Raw genomic sequence first — 16,882 nt, forward strand, 5'->3', positions numbered from 1 at the left:
TTGTCTGGTTTCTGTCTCTACTGGGAAATTGGCATACTTCTAATAGAAAACTAACATCGTTGTTTAAGGTGACCAACAATACAATTTTAAAGGAAGTCTGCTTTGGATGGTCTGGCCGCAGAAACAATCACTGGCCCATGTCCACTCACTGATTTCCCCCTCTCCTGTTTTCTTTCTTCTTTGACCCAGAACTGGCACCCAGGTGGGGCAGTGGAAAGATAAGGAAGGCCTCAGGGCATTAGCCAACCACAGCCATTAGTTCGGGTTTAAAGTACTGTGGATTTAAAAGGAGAGGTAACATTAAGGACTTTGCTGCATCTTTTCGTTGATCTTGGGGAGGGAGAGCGAGGTCTTGGTGGAAGACAGATTTTGGCATGTGTGTCAGTGCTGGGGACAGGTGCCTGGCTGAGTTAGAGGGGCATAAAAACGGGGATAGAGGGGTGTGTGGGTGCCCAGGAGGGTGTGGAAGTCTGACTCATGCTTGTGCTGAGGGAAGACCCTTGTCAGGGCGCTGGAGTTGCCAGTTTTCTGGGGAGGGTGAAGGCGTCTTGATGACGATGCCAAGGACCAAATGCATGGCATTGGGGGCAGTGCCCGTTGCTCCCAGATGGGCTCTGCCCCACAACTGGGGTGAGACAGGACTACAGTGGAATAAGGGGGTGACAGCTCCCGCCTCACCTGCACAACTCCTGGAGGAGAGAGATTCCCCCTTCCAGGCAACCGAATTCCCTGGGCCTGATTATTATGCATCGGGGCAAGACAAGACCCTTGTGCCTCTCGGAGCTTACAGGCTAGAGGGAGGAGTCGAGAATATGTCCGACGCTGAGTGCCAGGAATAAATAAAACAGACACTGGAATGGAGAATGTGGGGTCAGGGCAGGCCTCAGTGAGACTGAGACCTGGATGGAGGGAAGGAGCATTCCATGTAGGGGAAGAGGGATTGCGAAGTCGCGGAGGCAGGAACAAGCCAGGGTGTTTGGAGCTGTCTTGTGCGGCTGGAGCAAAACAGGGCGCGGTGGGCACAGGGCGGGAGAGGTAGGCGCGGGTTGATCGTATGAAGCATTTTAGGCCGCGGAATCGGATTTTAGGAGAGATGGGCCACCGTCCGAGGGTTTTGAGAACGGATGAGGGCGGACCGCGGCGACCTCGTGAACGCGGGATAGCGCGGTCTGTTCTCCCGGGAGGGAGGCGGGGCCGGGAGGTGTCGCGGCAGAGCCCGCCCCCGGGGCTAGGGGGCGTGTCGGTCCGTCCCGGCCCCGCCCCCCGCGGCCCGGAACCCCTGCGCTCCCGCCGGAGGTCGGCGAGCAGAAGCCCAGCGCTGTGTCCGCGTACATGGCCGCCGCGCTGCTCGCTCGGGCCTGGGGCCCCAGCCGCGGAGGTGAGTGCGCTCCGGCTCCGCACAGCGCGGGGCGGCGGCCCAGGCCGACCGAGTGGGCGTCAGTCCCGGCGGCCGGGCTCTCCCCTTCGGTGGTAGTGGCAGCCGGGCGGCCTTTGCCCCAGTTGGGCCGCTGCTGGCGCGTGCGCGGCCGCGGCTCTCGCTGCGACCTGCCGNAAGTTCCCCGCCCGCGGAGGCCCGGGGGCGCCCCTCCTCCCGAGCCAGGCCTGAACCCAGATCTGCGTCTGTGACCTTGGGCGAGACCTTGTCCGCCTCGTTTGGCCCGTGTGTAAGATGGTCCCAGCGATGTCACTATTCTCATGGAGTTGTTACAGGGGTCAGATCGCAGGCTGTTTAAAACACTCAGCACAGCGCCTGTCAAATGCGCTCAGTAACTGTTAGGGCTTGTTGATTATTTCATACCGCACCTTTCCCAGCTCATTTCCCTCCCGCAGCAGGGGCAGTGACACATGTGGCCAGGGCTTCCTTTGCCTGCAGGACAACAGTAACAACAGTGAGGGGACCCCCACGGAGGGCTGTCCCTGCCAGGCCCTGTGTTGAGAGCAGCGGTCAGCATCTCTTTAACCCTCCCACCCCCGCCCGCCGGGTCTGAATACTGCTGGCCGCCACCTTTTCTAGGCCCGGGGCTCCGTGAGGTTCCTTGCCTAAGGTGGCAAAGCTGTGGGCTTAGTAGGATTGGTGTCGTCCTGAAGATTGAGTGGGATAGTTGTGTAGCAAGTGTGTAGCAAGTGGAGTAAGCGTTCAGTTGGTGTGGGTTTCTCAACAGCAGCACCATTGACATTTTGGGCTGATACTACTTTGTTGTGGGGTCTGTCCCATACATTGTAGGGTGTTAGGCCGTATCCCTGGCCTCTACCCACGCCATAGTAATAGCATTCCACCCTTCAGTTGCACCTACCAGAAATGTTTCCAGGCATTGCCAGAATTCCTGGGAATTGGGGGCGGGGGGCGCAGCAAAATCATCCCTGGGGGAGGCCCACTGAGTCACTGGATGGTCATTATGATGACAGTCATGCAGCAGGACCGCCACCACTACCTGTTCTTGTCGGCAGCTCTGCGTCCTCGGGCCTGGCGTCGGTTACATACTATCTACCAGTCTGTGGAGCTGCCTGAGACACACCAGATGCTGCGTCAGACGTGCCGGGAATTTGCCGAGAAGGAGCTGGTTCCCATTGCAGCCCAGGTGGACAAGGAACATTGCTTCCCCACGGCCCAGGTGAGAGTTCCAACCTCAGCAGCCCCCGATCACGGTCTGCCAGCTGCTGCTGGCCTGGCAGTGACAGTGACAACCAGAGGCACTGAGACTCCAGGCCCGGAATCCTAAGGCAGGTCCTGGAACCCAGAAGATGCTCTGGAGGTTTCCTTCATCCAGCAGGAGGCCCATGGCCCGTATTTAACTTCCGCAATGACAGTAATAATGGTGGATGGGCGACGCGCTTACTGTGGGCCGGGCATGGTGCTGGTGGTCACGGTTCACGCTTGCAGGATGCTTGCCGGGGGCTGGGCCCGGTTCTAGGCCCCTTGAGGTGTGCCGGCCTGTCTGTACCTCACAATCAACCTATGAGGTGAGGGTCCAAGTATTATACACCCTGCTGGATAGTTGGTGAGCTCAACTCGACTGGGGGGGTTAAGTATTATGCCACAGGTCGCAGAGTGAATGCGGTGCAGAGCAAGGGCCGAGGCCCAGCTCTTCTGCCAGACGCTGAGATCCCAGGGAGCGTGCTCCTTCCCATGCCTGTGCGTTTTTCCCTTGCCGTCAGCGCCTCTGTTGTCCTGTGTGAGATGTTCCTGCTGTGTCCCCGGGGCCTGGCAAGCCCTGTGGCACGTGGTATAAATGCCCAACGGATATTTGTTCAGTAAAGAATTTATGGAAGAATAAATCTTCTCCCTGCCTGTTTGTCACTCTAAGGAGTTCCAGAGTTTTCTGGTTGCCATTTCATGTCTCCTGGGCTCTCGGGCCACATTTCCAGCTTAGAAAATACTGCGCTGTTCACAGTGTCTTGGGCACCGTGCCCAGACTGTAGTGACATGCGGGGAGCTCAGAGTGAGGTGGGCAGATGGCACCCCAGGCACCAATGCTGGTTGGGTAACTCTCGGGGTGGAATGCTTACTACCACGTATCTTCCCGTCTACTCCTGAGGACATCCTCACCTGCAAATCTGATCCCATGTGGCTTCTAGAATGCTCACCAGGATTAAGTGAGCTAACAGATGCCGAATTCTGGTGCCTCCTGGTCCTGGGGAAGTGGGAGCTGTCAGCACTATGATCGTTTTTATTACAGTTGAGAAATTTGAGGCAGAGAGGGGTTAAGTGATTTTCCAAGGTTACTGATCTGTGCGCTAGAATTCATATCCCAAGCCTGGCTGGCTCCAGAACCTTCTCCATCCACTCTCCACGCGGTTGGCCCAGAAGCCCGGCTGGCGGGCAGGGAAGGCCTCTTCTAGTTGGGAATATTCCCTTCAAGAGCTTAAACTACCCTTCTGCCCTCTGCCCCCACACGTACCGCTCTCAGTGACCCCACCTGGCACTTTTCTTTCATCTTTCAGTGCCATTCATGGAGACATGACCAGGCCCCATCTCTCTGTGAGCAGAGGCTGGGAACAAGCAGAGAGGCCATGGAAAAGCAGGAAGAGTTCTGAGGCGCTGCCCCCACAGCAGTTGCCTGAGACGTGGCTGTGTGTTGGGGCTTTTCCTACCAAAAGACAGACGGCTTGATTGACTTTTCCTGTGCTAATCCTATATTCCCTCAAATTCTTACTAAGATGACAGACATAGATTTGCTCTGGGCAGGAAAGCTGGCAGGAGAAACAGATTTTTTCCCCCAACCTCCTCTGAACCAGTCTTCTGGCTTTATAATCTCCTTGCTTCCTGGGGCTGGGGACTTCGCGAGCTACCCCTTGGAGTCGTGGCAGACGCAGGTGTGGAGGGACGAGGCCACCGGCATCAGCCTCCCTCCCGCTGGGGGGTGGGGTAGCCCGTCAGGACTCACCGAACACACGGCCGGAGCTCCAAGTTGTGATGGCATCTGTCTTTGGGTTTATGTCTGTCTAGGTGTTTTCCTGTCGCTGATGCCGTTAATTACCCCGTGTCCGGCTTGTACTTTCTCCTTTTTGTAGGAGAAGCTGCCTGAATTGCCGGGGGTTGTCGAGCTGGCCAGCTGCAGCTTCTGATCTGGCCGCCACCCCATGCGAGCGGGCCGCTTGTCTTGGTGGCTGACGGCATACGGAGGTTAATCCGTGTTCGCTTCCCTTCACGGCAGATCGAAGCCTGCAGGACTTGTGCCTTTATCCCGGGCCTGTCACCCTGGGTGGTGCTCAGTTCCCAGGTGCAGAAGGGAAGCCGGGGCTCATGTGGGCAGCGGCATTGGGGAACTAGACGCACAGATAATACGGCAGGTTGCCGAATTCAAAGTAATAATACCACCTATTGTTTCCCAATAAAACGGTGATGAGAACAGGAATAGCGATCATTTGGGGGTTACTGTATTCCAGGTGCTTCTATATTCCATCTTCAGCGCAACACTCTGGGGTAGGGACTTCAAGTATCTTCAGTGTTGAGATGGAGAATCTGAAGTCAGAGGTTTGGTTTCTTGCTGAGCAGCGCACAGGTGGGGTGGGAGGGGCCGCGTACATACTCCTGGGCCCCCACTTGGCCCATACGAGGTGCTTAGTGATTTCTAATATTTTTTCCTGAAGAATTTTTTGTCCACCGCTCCCCCCCAAAAAAGTGGGTTTATGGAGGAAGAGTCAAGGGGACAAGGGAGGCAGGCCAAGAATTAGGTGGAAGGCTAGTGCCAATTTCTGCTTGCTTGGCTGGTTTGGGAACCTAAACTGAGCTTCAGTTTTCCTGTATTCAAACCCGCCCCCCCCCAAAAAAAAAAGAAAGGAAGAAAGGAAACATAGGAAAATTTACAATGTTATTTTGTTGTAAAGGGAAATAAGAAATAAAATGGTGTTTCAGTGGTGTTTTGGACTCATCAGCCTTCCAGCACACGGGGGCTGTATGTTTATTGTGTAAAACTGAGCCCCGCGACTGTATGGCTCAGTCAAGTATAGTCTGACTTTTGATCTCAGGGTCATGAGTTCGAGCCCCATGTTGGGCATGGGGACTACTTTAAAAACGAAACAAAACAAAAAGCCGAGCCTTGTTTCTTCTCTTTCCCTCAGTGACTGTTTATTGAGTAACTTTACTAGACCAGGTGCAAGACCCGCTCTTCTTTCTCCCGTCCTCTCTCCAATGATGGTGCTTCCCTGACCCAGTTAGCCACATAGAAACCTCTAGAACCAGACCCCGTTTTCTTCTCCTACCCACCGAGTCCTGTTAATTCCACCCTGGAAATGTATCCCCAATGCCACCTGCCATTTGTCCCAAGCGAATTCATCCATGTGTGTCCCAGGACCGTCCCATTCCTCACCGCGGCTCTGTGGCTGTGCTGAGCACGTCACCGTGCGCTGTCGCGGGCAGTCAGCTTCCCGTTCACGCCCGCGCCGTCCTGTCCACACGGCCCAGGCTCCCGGGACGTGCCCGACAGTCAACAGCGGGTTGCTGATGGGACGGGGAGGCGAGGTGACCCTGCGTGGCCGGCCCAGCATCCAGCACCCCCCGGCCACCAGTGTATGCTTGAGGCGGTGGTGGCGCTGAACAGGGCTTCTGCCGCTGGAATGAGCGGCTGATCTCCGGCAAGTGAGGAGAGCGGATTCTCTGAAGGGAGTCGGTTTTGCCTGTTGAGCTTTTGCAAACTCAGGGCGCACTGACGGTGCGAAGGCCTGAGCTCTAGAGGCACCTCACGGTGCTGTTTCTCTAGCACAGGCCGTGCACCGCTTCCCTGATGGGAAGGCCTGCAGGTTCGTCCTGTTTTGGCTGCTTTGCATCTTGTCCCCGTCTCGCTGCCTTTTCAGTGCTGTGTCGTCTCCTCCCTGCGCCGCTGGGCTGGCTCGCCCCTGCCGCGGCTGTTGGCTCGGACACACTTCGGCAAGTGTACATCGCCCGCCGGCATTGCTTCTGCCTCTGTGTTTTTCCTGGAACGTGCCAGCCGTACTATGGATACTGCTGTAGTATCTTGCCAGGGATCTGGTGACCTGTTTCTTTACCTTTCTTTTTTTAAGATTTATTTATTTGACAGAGCACAGTTGCCTGTGAGCAGGGGGAGGGGCAGAGGGAGAGGGAGAAGCAGGCTCCCCACTGAGCAGGGAGCCTGATGTGGGGCTCATCCCAGGACCTTGAGATAACAACCTGAGCCCCCCAGGCGTTCCCTGAGCTTTCTGAGTAGCAAGGTTGGGAAAAGCAGAGCCAGGCATCACTGATGAAGTTGGATGAGCCGGAATACGTCCAGGCCCTGGGCCCCGGGATGGGTGAGCCCCTGCCCTCGAGCCAGCTGGAGCTGGAGGCTTTTCAAGCAAACTCTGGTGGCAGGTAGTGGGGGCGGAGCAGACCTGGGTGAGCCTCCAGGGGAGTGACTGGTCAGGTGCAGTGAGCTCCCGCTGCAGGATCCGTCAGGAGAGCCGCTGGGGGTGGGGGGTGGCCAAGGGGAGAGTGCCCCGAGCTCTGGCTTCCTTGGAGCCTGGACATGGCTTGACGTCTTGTGTCCCAGAGGTCAGGCCTCTGTGGGAGCTCCCCCTCCTGCAGAAGGAAGACGGATCCTCCCCACTCTGCCCACACCCCACCTGGGGATTTCGCTTCCCTTTTTGTTTCTTGGGGTGAAGTGGGGTTGTGGGGTGTGGGATGAATCCGTCCTTCATTCCAGGCTTATACCTGAAGGGCTGTGGGATGACGAGGAGGTTGGGTGGTGCCGGTGGCGTGGGACGGTTTTGCCGGGAGGCCAGAGAGAGCCTTTCATCGACGCTCCCATGGAGGCCTGTGCTTGCATCCTGGAGGCCCATGTGCTTCCAGCCCCTGGTGGAGTGTGGCCCAGGATCCTAAGCCCCTTCGCCTTCCCTAACGAAAGGCCGTGTTCCCCCAGCCTGGGTTTGTGGGCTGCCTTAACGGGCGGGTCTGACGGTTTCTGCTTTGAGGCCACGCTCATGCTGGCCCCGGGCCCTGCAAGCCACCATGTAGGCTGAGAGACGGTGCTGTGTAGACCATTCTACTTTAGACTCCCTGCCAGCTGGGGTGCTTCCTGCCTGCTGCAGTGCTGCAGCGTTTCTGAGCGGGTCCGCCCCCTCCTGCGGCAGCTGTGGTCACCACAGAACGTCTGTCTTAGGGATTCTCAAAATGACACATCTGGGGTACTTCTGAGTCCCGCCCCCGCCTTTTTTTTTTTTTTTTTAAGAGAGAGAGCGAAAGTGGTAGGCACCAGTGGTGGGGGGTGGGGAGGGGAGAGTCTTAAGCAGGCTCCGTGCCGAGCATGGGGCCCAACGCGCGGCTCGATCCCACGACCCTGAGATCATGACCTGAGCTGAAATCAAAAATCCGACGCTTAACCAGCTGAGTCACCAGGCGTCCCACCTGAGCCAGTGTCTGTCAGTTTCCTCTTACTGTTGTGACAAATAATCACAGACTAGAGACTAGTGGCTTAAAACGACACCAGCTTATTATCCGACAGTTCCTGGGAAACTTTGGAAATCCAAAGTGGGTCTCGCTGGGCCGAAATCAGCGTGCTGGTGGCTCTGGAGAAGGGTCTGTGTCTTGCCCCTTCCAGCATGCAGAGGCCGCGGGCGCTACTGGCCCATGATCCCGGTCCTTCCAGCCAGCATTCGGGTCACCTCTCATTCTCCTTGTCTCCCTCTTCCCCTTGTAAGGACCCTTGAGATGACACTGGGTCCCCCTGGATGATCCAGGGTAACCCCCATCTCACGATCTTTCTCAGCAGCAGAGGCGCCCGCATCTGCCCTCTTGTGGCCGCAGGGCACCATCAGCACTTGTGGGCTGGGCAGGTCAGTGCCACCGGCTGACAAGAAGTGTCTGACCCCCCCCCCCAGGTGTTTTTGGGAGACACTGAGGGGGGAGGAAGGCCACCCCAAGCGTGGAGGCTTACAGGAGGGTTTCCCATGGGATCAGTTCAAGGCGGAATCTGGGAAGAATTTCATAGAGGGGCCTGTAAATCAGGATGGAAGTGCCCCGCGTCCCGTTCACTCTGCTCCGGGTGACACTTGTCGGCCACTTTGTGACAGTGAGCGCGTTCACTGATCGCCCTGCTTGCGCCAGGCACTGGGCTCAGCGCTTTGTGTCTTTTCTCAGTCCTTCAGCAGTTCTGTGAGCAGGTGCTATTTGCGGACGGGGGGCAACACTGACAATCGTGGAAGTAATACTGATTACGGAAAAATGAGAAAATATTGCGAACATTCTTATGTTTGCTTCTTTTAAGTCCAAATAGTGTAAGAACACGGTTCCGGGAATCAGGTGACACCAAGGGCTCACGGTGAATAGTGGTGCCCCCTGCCGCGCCCCACAGGCAGTCGGTTTTAGTCTCTTCCTTTCAAAGCTCAGTGGGTTCTGTGTGGTCCGTGTTGGTCCTGCAGAAGGCAGGCTCACCTGTCCCAGGTCGGAGGGGCGGAGCTGGGCGCTGTGCTGAGCTGGTTGTGACCCCAGAGTCACTGCCCGGAGTGCGGTCTGGCTGCATTATTCGCAAGCTCTGGCCCCGAACAGGTTGCTCTGTGTGTCTGAGGTCTGGAGAGACTCAGAAGCGGAGTTGGGCACACAGTAGGCACTTGCTGGTTGACCGTTACTGTTATTGTTTTTCTAAATCAGAAACTCCAGGCTCTTAGCATTCATTCACTCATTCACGGGCACTGGGAATATTGCAGTGAGCAAAAACCAGTCTCGGCCCTCATGGTTAGGGAGAAGGATCTTAACCAAAACCAGCAGAGTAATAGGTGTGAACTTCCAGCCGCATAAGCCCCGCATTGGAAAGGCACAGGTTCTGGGAGAGCGCATGGTTAGGAGACGGAGAGAGCAGCTGCAAGAAGTGAGGCTTGAGCTGAGATCTGAAGGGAAGGAGACCACAACAACTAGTTGATAAAGGGCATTACTGACAGGAAACAGCATGTGCAAAGGCCCTGTGGTGGGGAGCCAGGGGTATGTGTGTAGGGCTGAGAGAGGGTCGGTATAGCATTGTGCTGTCCTGCTCCTTACCCTCCTTACCCTGCTCCTTCCTGTGCCTTCTGTCTGCTTGCTGGCTGTGGCTGCAGACACAGAGGTGAGCCAGTGTGGACTGTGGGGGCAGAACAGCTTGGATGCCCAGTGCTGTCATGCAGATCCGAGCTGAGGCTGGGTCTTCAGCGTCCGGACTCGAGGATCATGGGGTGGGTGGATGGAGCCACATGGCTCGAGTTTCTGCAGGCACTGGCTCAGGAGCAGAAAGGTTTGGAGTTGGGAGGGGTGGGCACTGGCCCCCCACTGCCCTTGCCGTGACAGCCTTCCTTGCGGCCAGGTGAAGAAGATGGGCGAGCTCGGGCTTCTGGCCATGGATGTGCCTGAGGAGTTCAGCGGTGCTGGCCTCGATTACCTGGCCTATGCCATCGCCGTGGAGGAAATCAGCAGGGGCTGTGCCTCAACAGGAGTCATCATGAGTGTCAACAACGTGAGTCCCCACTCCTGGGCCCCTGGGACACACAGGTGGAAGGAGGCTCCCGTGGGCAGCTGGGCACTCGGGCCAGGTGTCCCGGCGTCCCGGGCACGGCCAGGCTTTGGCACCCAGCCCCCGACCTCCTCTGGGCTTGGTTCTTTCAGGTCGGGCCCCAGAGAGAACGGGTCTTGGAGTGGGGTCCGCAGGCCTCCGCTGACCACCTACCCACCCCCACCCCCACAGTCCCTCTACTTGGGTCCTATCCTGAAGTTCGGCTCCAAGGAGCAGAAGCAACAGTGGATCACCCCTTTTACCGGTGGCGACAAGATCGGCTGCTTTGCACTCAGTGAACCAGGTATCACGGTGGGATGGTGGTTGGCCCCGTCCTCTTGTGCAGAATTGGAGGGACAGACTCGAGTTGGAGCTGGGCTGCCGCTGGGGCAGAGGCAGGAGCTGGGCAGAAGACACGAGGGCACAGGCCTTTGGTGTGGGTGGTGGGGGCTGAGCTCTGGCCGCCTGGGATCGGCCAAGGAGCGTGCAGTCAACTCAGCTGAGCTGGGAGGGACGCCTGGCTCTGGGGTCCCTTTGGCATGCAGATGCCCCACTCTGGCACCCCCGGCCCTCTTGGACTTGTCTCTGAGAGCTCTGGGAGCTGGTGTGGCCCAGGAGCTTCCTCTTGGGAGCCAGAACCCTGATTCTTTGGAGGCCAGGTCAGAAGGTCTTTGTGCTCGAGCTGGGGCGAGGCTGCGTCCCCCTGCTCACTGGGGCAGAAGCCTTGGATTCTGAATCTGTGTGTGCGGCAGGGAATGGCAGCGACGCGGGAGCCACCTCCACCACTGCCCGAGCAGAGGGGGACTCGTGGGTCCTGAACGGCACCAAGGCCTGGATCACTAATTCCTGGGAGGCCTCCGCTGCCGTGGTCTTTGCCAGCACAGACAGATCCTTGCAGAACAAGGTGGGGACCCCAGGGAGAGGGTCGGTGAGACCTCTGGGCTGCAGACATTTCTTAGCTTGTCGATCCAAATTCTCCTGTGGCCCAGTGGAGCTGTTCCTGCTGTCACACTGCTTGAGGCTGCCCCTTTCCCTCTGTGGACGGCTGGTGGCCTGAGGCGGGAGTCTGCACCTTCCCCTGAGCAGCCAGCAGAGGGCGCCCCGGGCTGAGGTGTGAGGGAGGTGGCGGGAAGGGTCTGGTTTGTGTCTGGAGCGCGGGAGTACAGGGTGTGCCTGACCGGCCTCTGAGAACATCACTCCCTGCCTCTGGGCCTTACAGGGCATCAGTGCCTTCCTGGTTCCCATGCCGACGCCTGGGCTCACGCTGGGGAAGAAGGAAGACAAGCTGGGCATCCGGGCCTCATCCACAGCCAACCTCATCTTTGAGGACTGTCGCATCCCCAAGGACAGCCTGCTGGGGGAGCCGGGGATGGGCTTCAAGATAGCCATGGTGAGCCTGGCAGTGGGGTGGGGGCCCTGGGGCCCAGCTGGCCAGCCGCTGACCGGGGCCTTCCCCACAGCAAACCCTGGACATGGGGCGCATTGGCATCGCCTCCCAGGCCCTGGGCATTGCCCAGGCCGCCCTTGATTGTGCCGTGAACTATGCTGAGAACCGCAGGGCCTTTGGGGCGCCCCTCACCAAGCTCCAGAGCATCCAGGTAACAAGGGGAGCCTGGCCCAGATGCTGGAGGGAGGGCAGCGCGGCCTTTCCTCTCTGGCTCCCGCGTTCGCCCTCCTCGGAGGGAGGGGCAGCCACTGACTGCCGCTGGGGGCTGGGTTGTTGCAGTTCAAGTTGGCGGACATGGCCCTGGCCCTGGAGAGCTCCCGGCTGCTGACCTGGCGTGCTGCCATGCTGAAGGATAATAAGAAGCCTTTCACCAAGGTGCCTGTGGGGAAGGGGTCTCCCGAGGCACGGCCCGGAGCTTTGGTGTGCCCAGGGAGAAGTCTGGCCGGGGTTCTGCTTCGCGGGCCTGTGGGTTTATTGCCACAGGGAGGCTTCCCGGGACGAGCCCCGCTGAAGGGCCCGGTGCTGGCGGCTCCTCCCGAAGTAAAGTCCCTTACCCCACTGTCCCCTGTGCTTAGGAAGCGGCAATGGCCAAGCTGGCCGCATCGGAGGCTGCGACTGCGGTCACCCACCAGGTGAGCGTCCCGGTGCCTCGGGGGACCTTGGGGTCGAGTGGCAGGAAGTGGGCCGGCTACCCCTCCCCTGCTGGTCCCCTAGTGTGGCTGACCCTGCCCCTGACACGGCTTTTTCCCTCCGGATGCCCCGCTTTCCGCGGTAGGCCATCCAGATCCTGGGCGGCATGGGCTACGTGACAGAGATGCCGGCTGAGCGCCACTACCGCGATGCACGCATCACGGAGATCTATGAGGGCACCAGCGAGATCCAGAGGCTGGTGATCGCTGGCCACCTGCTCAAGTGCTACCGGGGCTGAGCCGTGCTGCAGGGCCGAGGAGCTCCCCGCTCGGGCGCCGGGCTGGCCTGAGGACCACGGGAAGGGGGGGCAGGAGCCGTGTGGCCTTAACCCCAACGCTTGGTCCAGGACCCTGGGGAGTGGACAGCCGGGGGCCATGCCGCTTCTTGCCGGGACCACCCGGCCCCAGCCCTCTGGTGTGGACTCACCTGCCGCCCTCACCTCCACCAGCCCCAGACCCAACTGCCTGGGGGTAAGTCAGGGAGAAAGGAAAGGTGAGGGGCGGTGACCTGCATTGGAGGACGCCCGTCTTAGGCTCAGTTTTTTGACTTTGTTTCCTCTTCACACCTGTGCCTTGTTTTCTTCATCGGAGTGGACCTGGCCTCCTGGAGGCGGGGCCTTGGGAAGATTACCACTTTGGGACCCCCAGTTCCTTTCTCAGCAGGAGGTCCAGGTGGGACAGGCTCTTGGCTGTGCCTGCTCTTTTCCCTGAGGTCAGGGGTCGGGAGGAGGAGTGGGGTGGGAGCCAGAATGACCAGTTGTCTTGGGAAGGCTGGCTGGCTCCTCGCGAAGCACCTGGAACCCCATAAGCTGTGTTCTTCATAAAGTGTAAATGAGTGGGAAGGGGTCTAAATCATCCTTGAGGACACTCTTGTGGAAACTAATAAAACATACCTGTGCCCTGGTCCTCGTGTCCTTGCCTGGGCCTTGCTGGGGAGGGGACATGGTCGGCTAGTGTGCTCTGGGACGGCTGCGACCTGAGAGAGAGAGAGAGAGAGAGAGAGTGTGTGTGTGTGTGTGTGTGTGTGTGTGTGTGCACGCTTGCGCAAAGCCGACTGCAGGGGTATCCGTCTGGAGGGAGAGATCCAGCACCAGGCAGGGTTGACCTGCTCCGGGAGGGACCTGCGTCCCCGGCTGGGGTGGGGGTCTAGGACAGTGACCGCTGCGCAGGGAGGGCAGGTCGGGGCCTCTGGGTCAGAGGGCTTTGTCTAGGGAGCTGCGCAGGGTGCGTCCAGCCCCTGAGCAGGAGGAGGGGATGGTGCCTCCTAGGTGGGGAGGGGTCTAGGGGACAGGGAAAGGCGGTACAGGCCTGCAAGCCCGGCTGCGGATCGGTGGACATGGGACCGCCGCAGCATCCTCCGCGGGTAATGGGTCTGGTGCCCCTGGAGCTTTTAATGACTTCCACCCACGGCCGTGAGACAGCGGGAAGAGAAACCGAGCAAGACAGATTTCGAGGGAGCGAGGGTCAGCCCTCCGCAGGGCGGGGAAGCGGGCCTGTCGGCAGGGTGAGGTCTCTGCAGGGAAGTGGGGACTGAGACGTGACCCCTTTGGAGTCCCCGTCACGTGGACGCTGAACAGCCTTCTCCACGCTCTTGGCGGAGGAAGCCGCCCGGAGCCGCGTGCCTCCCCTGAGGCCCTGCCCTTGACCCCGGCCCACGCTCCCACGCCAGGGGCTCGCTGCGTGCGCGGCGCTGCGGGGACGTGGAGGTGGGGTCTCCCTGCGCGGCGGGGCGGTGCCCACGGGCCGCGGGGCGGGGCAGCAGGTGCGACGTCCGACAACAAGCGGCAGTCGAGGCCGATTGCGGCTTCTCTGCGCGCTCTCCAGCTCAGGCTGGCTGGCCGGAGGACGGACGTCCCGGACATCTGCGCCCCCAACTGCAACAGGTGAGCGCCCCGAGGGGCTTGGCTCCTGGCTCACACCCTCCGCGGGGACCAGCCGCTGTCGCCGTTCTGGGCTCCAGGTGCAAGCCGAAGGTGCGAGGCACCGGGTGGGATTCGGGGCTTCTCCCCAGGAGCGGCCAAGTCTGACCCGCCGCACCTGGGAGGCAGATGAAGGCCTGTCCCCGCTCCCCGCTGAGTCCCTGACCCCACGAGCAGCCGGGAGAGGGTGTTCGGGTGGCTCTGTGACCCCTTCAGCCGGGTAGCACTGGCTCGCGGGCCCAGCCGAGGGGTGAGGGAGCAGCAGGTGGTTCGTGTTGTCTGGGCGTTAGTCTGGGTGGTGGGGGGCGCGGGTGATGCGGAGGCTCCGTGGGGGGCAGAGGGAGCCCACAGCAGCCTTAGCCCGTGGCCCGGGTAGCCGAGCTGGAACCCCGGCTCTCCGCCTCAGGCGTCAGGCCGCCCGGCACACCTGCTGCAGAGCACGTGGGTGTGCGAGGGCCAAGAGGCCGCGGGCTGGAGCCGAACGCTGCTCCCACTAAGGCAAAGGGCTGGGCGCCAAGGACAGGCCTGTTTCCCAAGTCGGGGATCTGCCTCTCAGAAGCGGCTGGGCCTGGCGCGGAGGACCGGCGGGAGCAGCCGCACAGCGGCGGGGGGCGGGCGCCGAGCCGGGGGGCGGGCGCCGAGCCAGGGTCCGGGCCGCACTCCGGTGCTTCCAGGAGCCGTCGCGGGGCCCCCTCCAGCCGAGGGCCTTGGCTTTGACGAGGCGCCCCCTCCAGCCAAGGACTAAATGCTGACCTCCGCCCCCCCGGGTGGGTCTGCGGCTGAGCCGCCGAGGGAGGTCTCCGGCGTCACGTCCCTTTGTGCCCGGGTCCGGTGCGCGTTCCCTAAGCACGAGGACTTTCGCTGTCACCGCGCCAGGCCGGTTACCCCAGCGGTGGCCAGCTGCTGACGTCGGGCACAATTGTCAGGTGGCCCGTGGTCTTGGTCGGTTTTGTTTTAAGGTCCGGGGTCCCCCGTTGCATGGAGAGGTCTCTTGTCGCCTTCCCTGCAGGACAGGTTCTCAGACTGCGTCTGTTTGTCCCGACGCTGGCATGTCTGAAGTGTCCGGGCGGTCATGTCACGGGCTGCGCCTCAGTCTGGATTCGTCTGGTGGTTTCTCCAGGATTGGCCGGCTACATGGTCCCTATTTTTGGCAGTGAGAATGGGGTGAAGTCCCTGTTTTATTGCTGACTTCCGTTGTTAGTTATGTTACCCTTTTCCGAATTAATCTGAGGTTTCTCAGTTTTTGCAGTCTTTGTAAAGAAACAACTTTTGGCTTTACTGACTTTGGGTCTTGTGGTTTTAAATTTTATCTTGTTTGATGCCTGGTTTCCTTCTATTTTTGGATTCCATATGCAGTGCTTTTTCCAGCTTTCGGGGTTGAATGTTCATGGATTTTTTCAGTCTTTTTTCGAATAAATGAATTTGAAGTTACACATTCTCTCTAGGCAGGGCTTTAGCTTCACTCCAGAAAACCTGACGTATTTTCATTCTTTCAGGATTCTCAGTTCCGTTGTGCTTCTCCTTTGACTTATCAGTTATTGAGAGGAGTATTTTATTAACATGGGATTTTCCTTGGTACTTTTTGTTGATTTTTAAAAAAATTGTAAAATACACATAACATAAAATTTACCCTTTTTCTTTAAAAATGTGCAGTTCAGTGGCATTTAGCACAGTATAGTGTGTGTAACCATCGGCGCTATCTTGTTCCAGAACATTTGCGTCACCCCAAAAGGAAACTCCGTATCCTTTGATATTGATTTTTACCTTAATTGCATTGTGGTCTCAGAACATTTCCTGATGATTTAAATTCTTTAAAATGTATTGGGATTTACTTAATGGTCCCTAAGTCACTTTTTTTTGTAAAAACCAAATATTGTTTAAGAGATTCTTTTTTGACGTGTTGAGCACGGGGCATTATATACAACTAATGAATCATTGAACACTACACCAAAAACTAAGGATGTACAATGGGTTGGCTCATTGAATTTAAATAAAAAAAGAAAAAACCAAAAACAACGAAAAAAACCCACCAAAAAAAAAATACTTCTATCTTCAGAAAAAAAAAGATTATTCCATTGTGATACATTAACTCTTGTTCATTTATTTTGATAGCCACATGACGTCCCATTGTATAAATATACTTAGGAAGTTTCCAGTTTTTCACTGACACAAACTATGGTGCAGAGAACATTCTGGAATATGTCTCTTTGTTCACAGGTGACAACTGTTGAGTACGTATGTAGAAGCCGTCTTTGCTGGGCTTTGGGCTGTTTCTTCAGCTTTACCAGGTATTGCCCGGTTGCCTTCCGCAGCAGCTGGGGAGCATGCAGCCTTCCAGAAGGGCAGGAGCGTGTCCATCCCTCCCAACCCCCGACTTTACACATTTTCTTCAACCTGATTGTGATTTTAACTTGCATTTCCTTGCTTATTATGGTACATCTTTTTCACGTGTTCATTGGCCATTGTGGTTTCTGCTGTGACTGGCCATTGGTGTTCTTTGCTCCTTCCCTTGTTGACTTGTAATTGTCTCTGGGTTATATTTCAGATGCTAATTGTTTGTCAGCTGGATAGTTGCGAATAGGCTCATATAATGTGTGGCTTCCACTTTTTGAAATGGTTTTGCAGGGGCGCCTGGGGTGGCTCAGTCGGTTAAGCATCTGACTCTTGTTTTCGGCTCAGGTCATGATCTCAGGGTCCTGAGATCCAGCCCCACCTGGGCTGTGCTCTTGCCAGAGAGTCGGCTTGAGATTCTCTCTCTCCTCCTCTGCCCCTCCCCCCAGTGGTACTCTCTAAATTTAAAAAATAAGTAAAATCTTTAAAAAAAATGATTTTTAACTTTAACTTTTTTTAACTTTAAAAATTTGTTTTAGAAGTTTT

The 16,882-nt window shown here is 57.7% G+C and overlaps 1 protein-coding gene across 1 annotated transcript; it reads left to right on the top strand.

The window, feature by feature from the left end:
• Nucleotides 1-1,033: 1,033 nt before the first annotated feature.
• ACADS (acyl-CoA dehydrogenase short chain) lies at nt 1,034-12,990 on the top strand. The gene is made up of 10 exons (XM_034672620.1): nt 1,034-1,378; nt 2,449-2,612; nt 9,765-9,914; nt 10,143-10,254; nt 10,703-10,854; nt 11,170-11,340; nt 11,411-11,548; nt 11,677-11,772; nt 11,973-12,029; nt 12,173-12,990. Exons 1-10 carry the CDS (start codon nt 1,333-1,335, stop codon nt 12,323-12,325), a joined length of 1,239 nt encoding a protein of 412 aa, XP_034528511.1. The 5' UTR covers nt 1,034-1,332; the 3' UTR covers nt 12,326-12,990.
• The last annotated feature ends 3,892 nt before the right edge of the window (nt 12,991-16,882 follow it).

The sequence above is a fragment of the Ailuropoda melanoleuca genome, chromosome 12 (genome assembly GCF_002007445.2).
Source record: "Ailuropoda melanoleuca isolate Jingjing chromosome 12, ASM200744v2, whole genome shotgun sequence".
NCBI classification, from domain to species: Eukaryota; Metazoa; Chordata; class Mammalia; order Carnivora; family Ursidae; genus Ailuropoda; species Ailuropoda melanoleuca.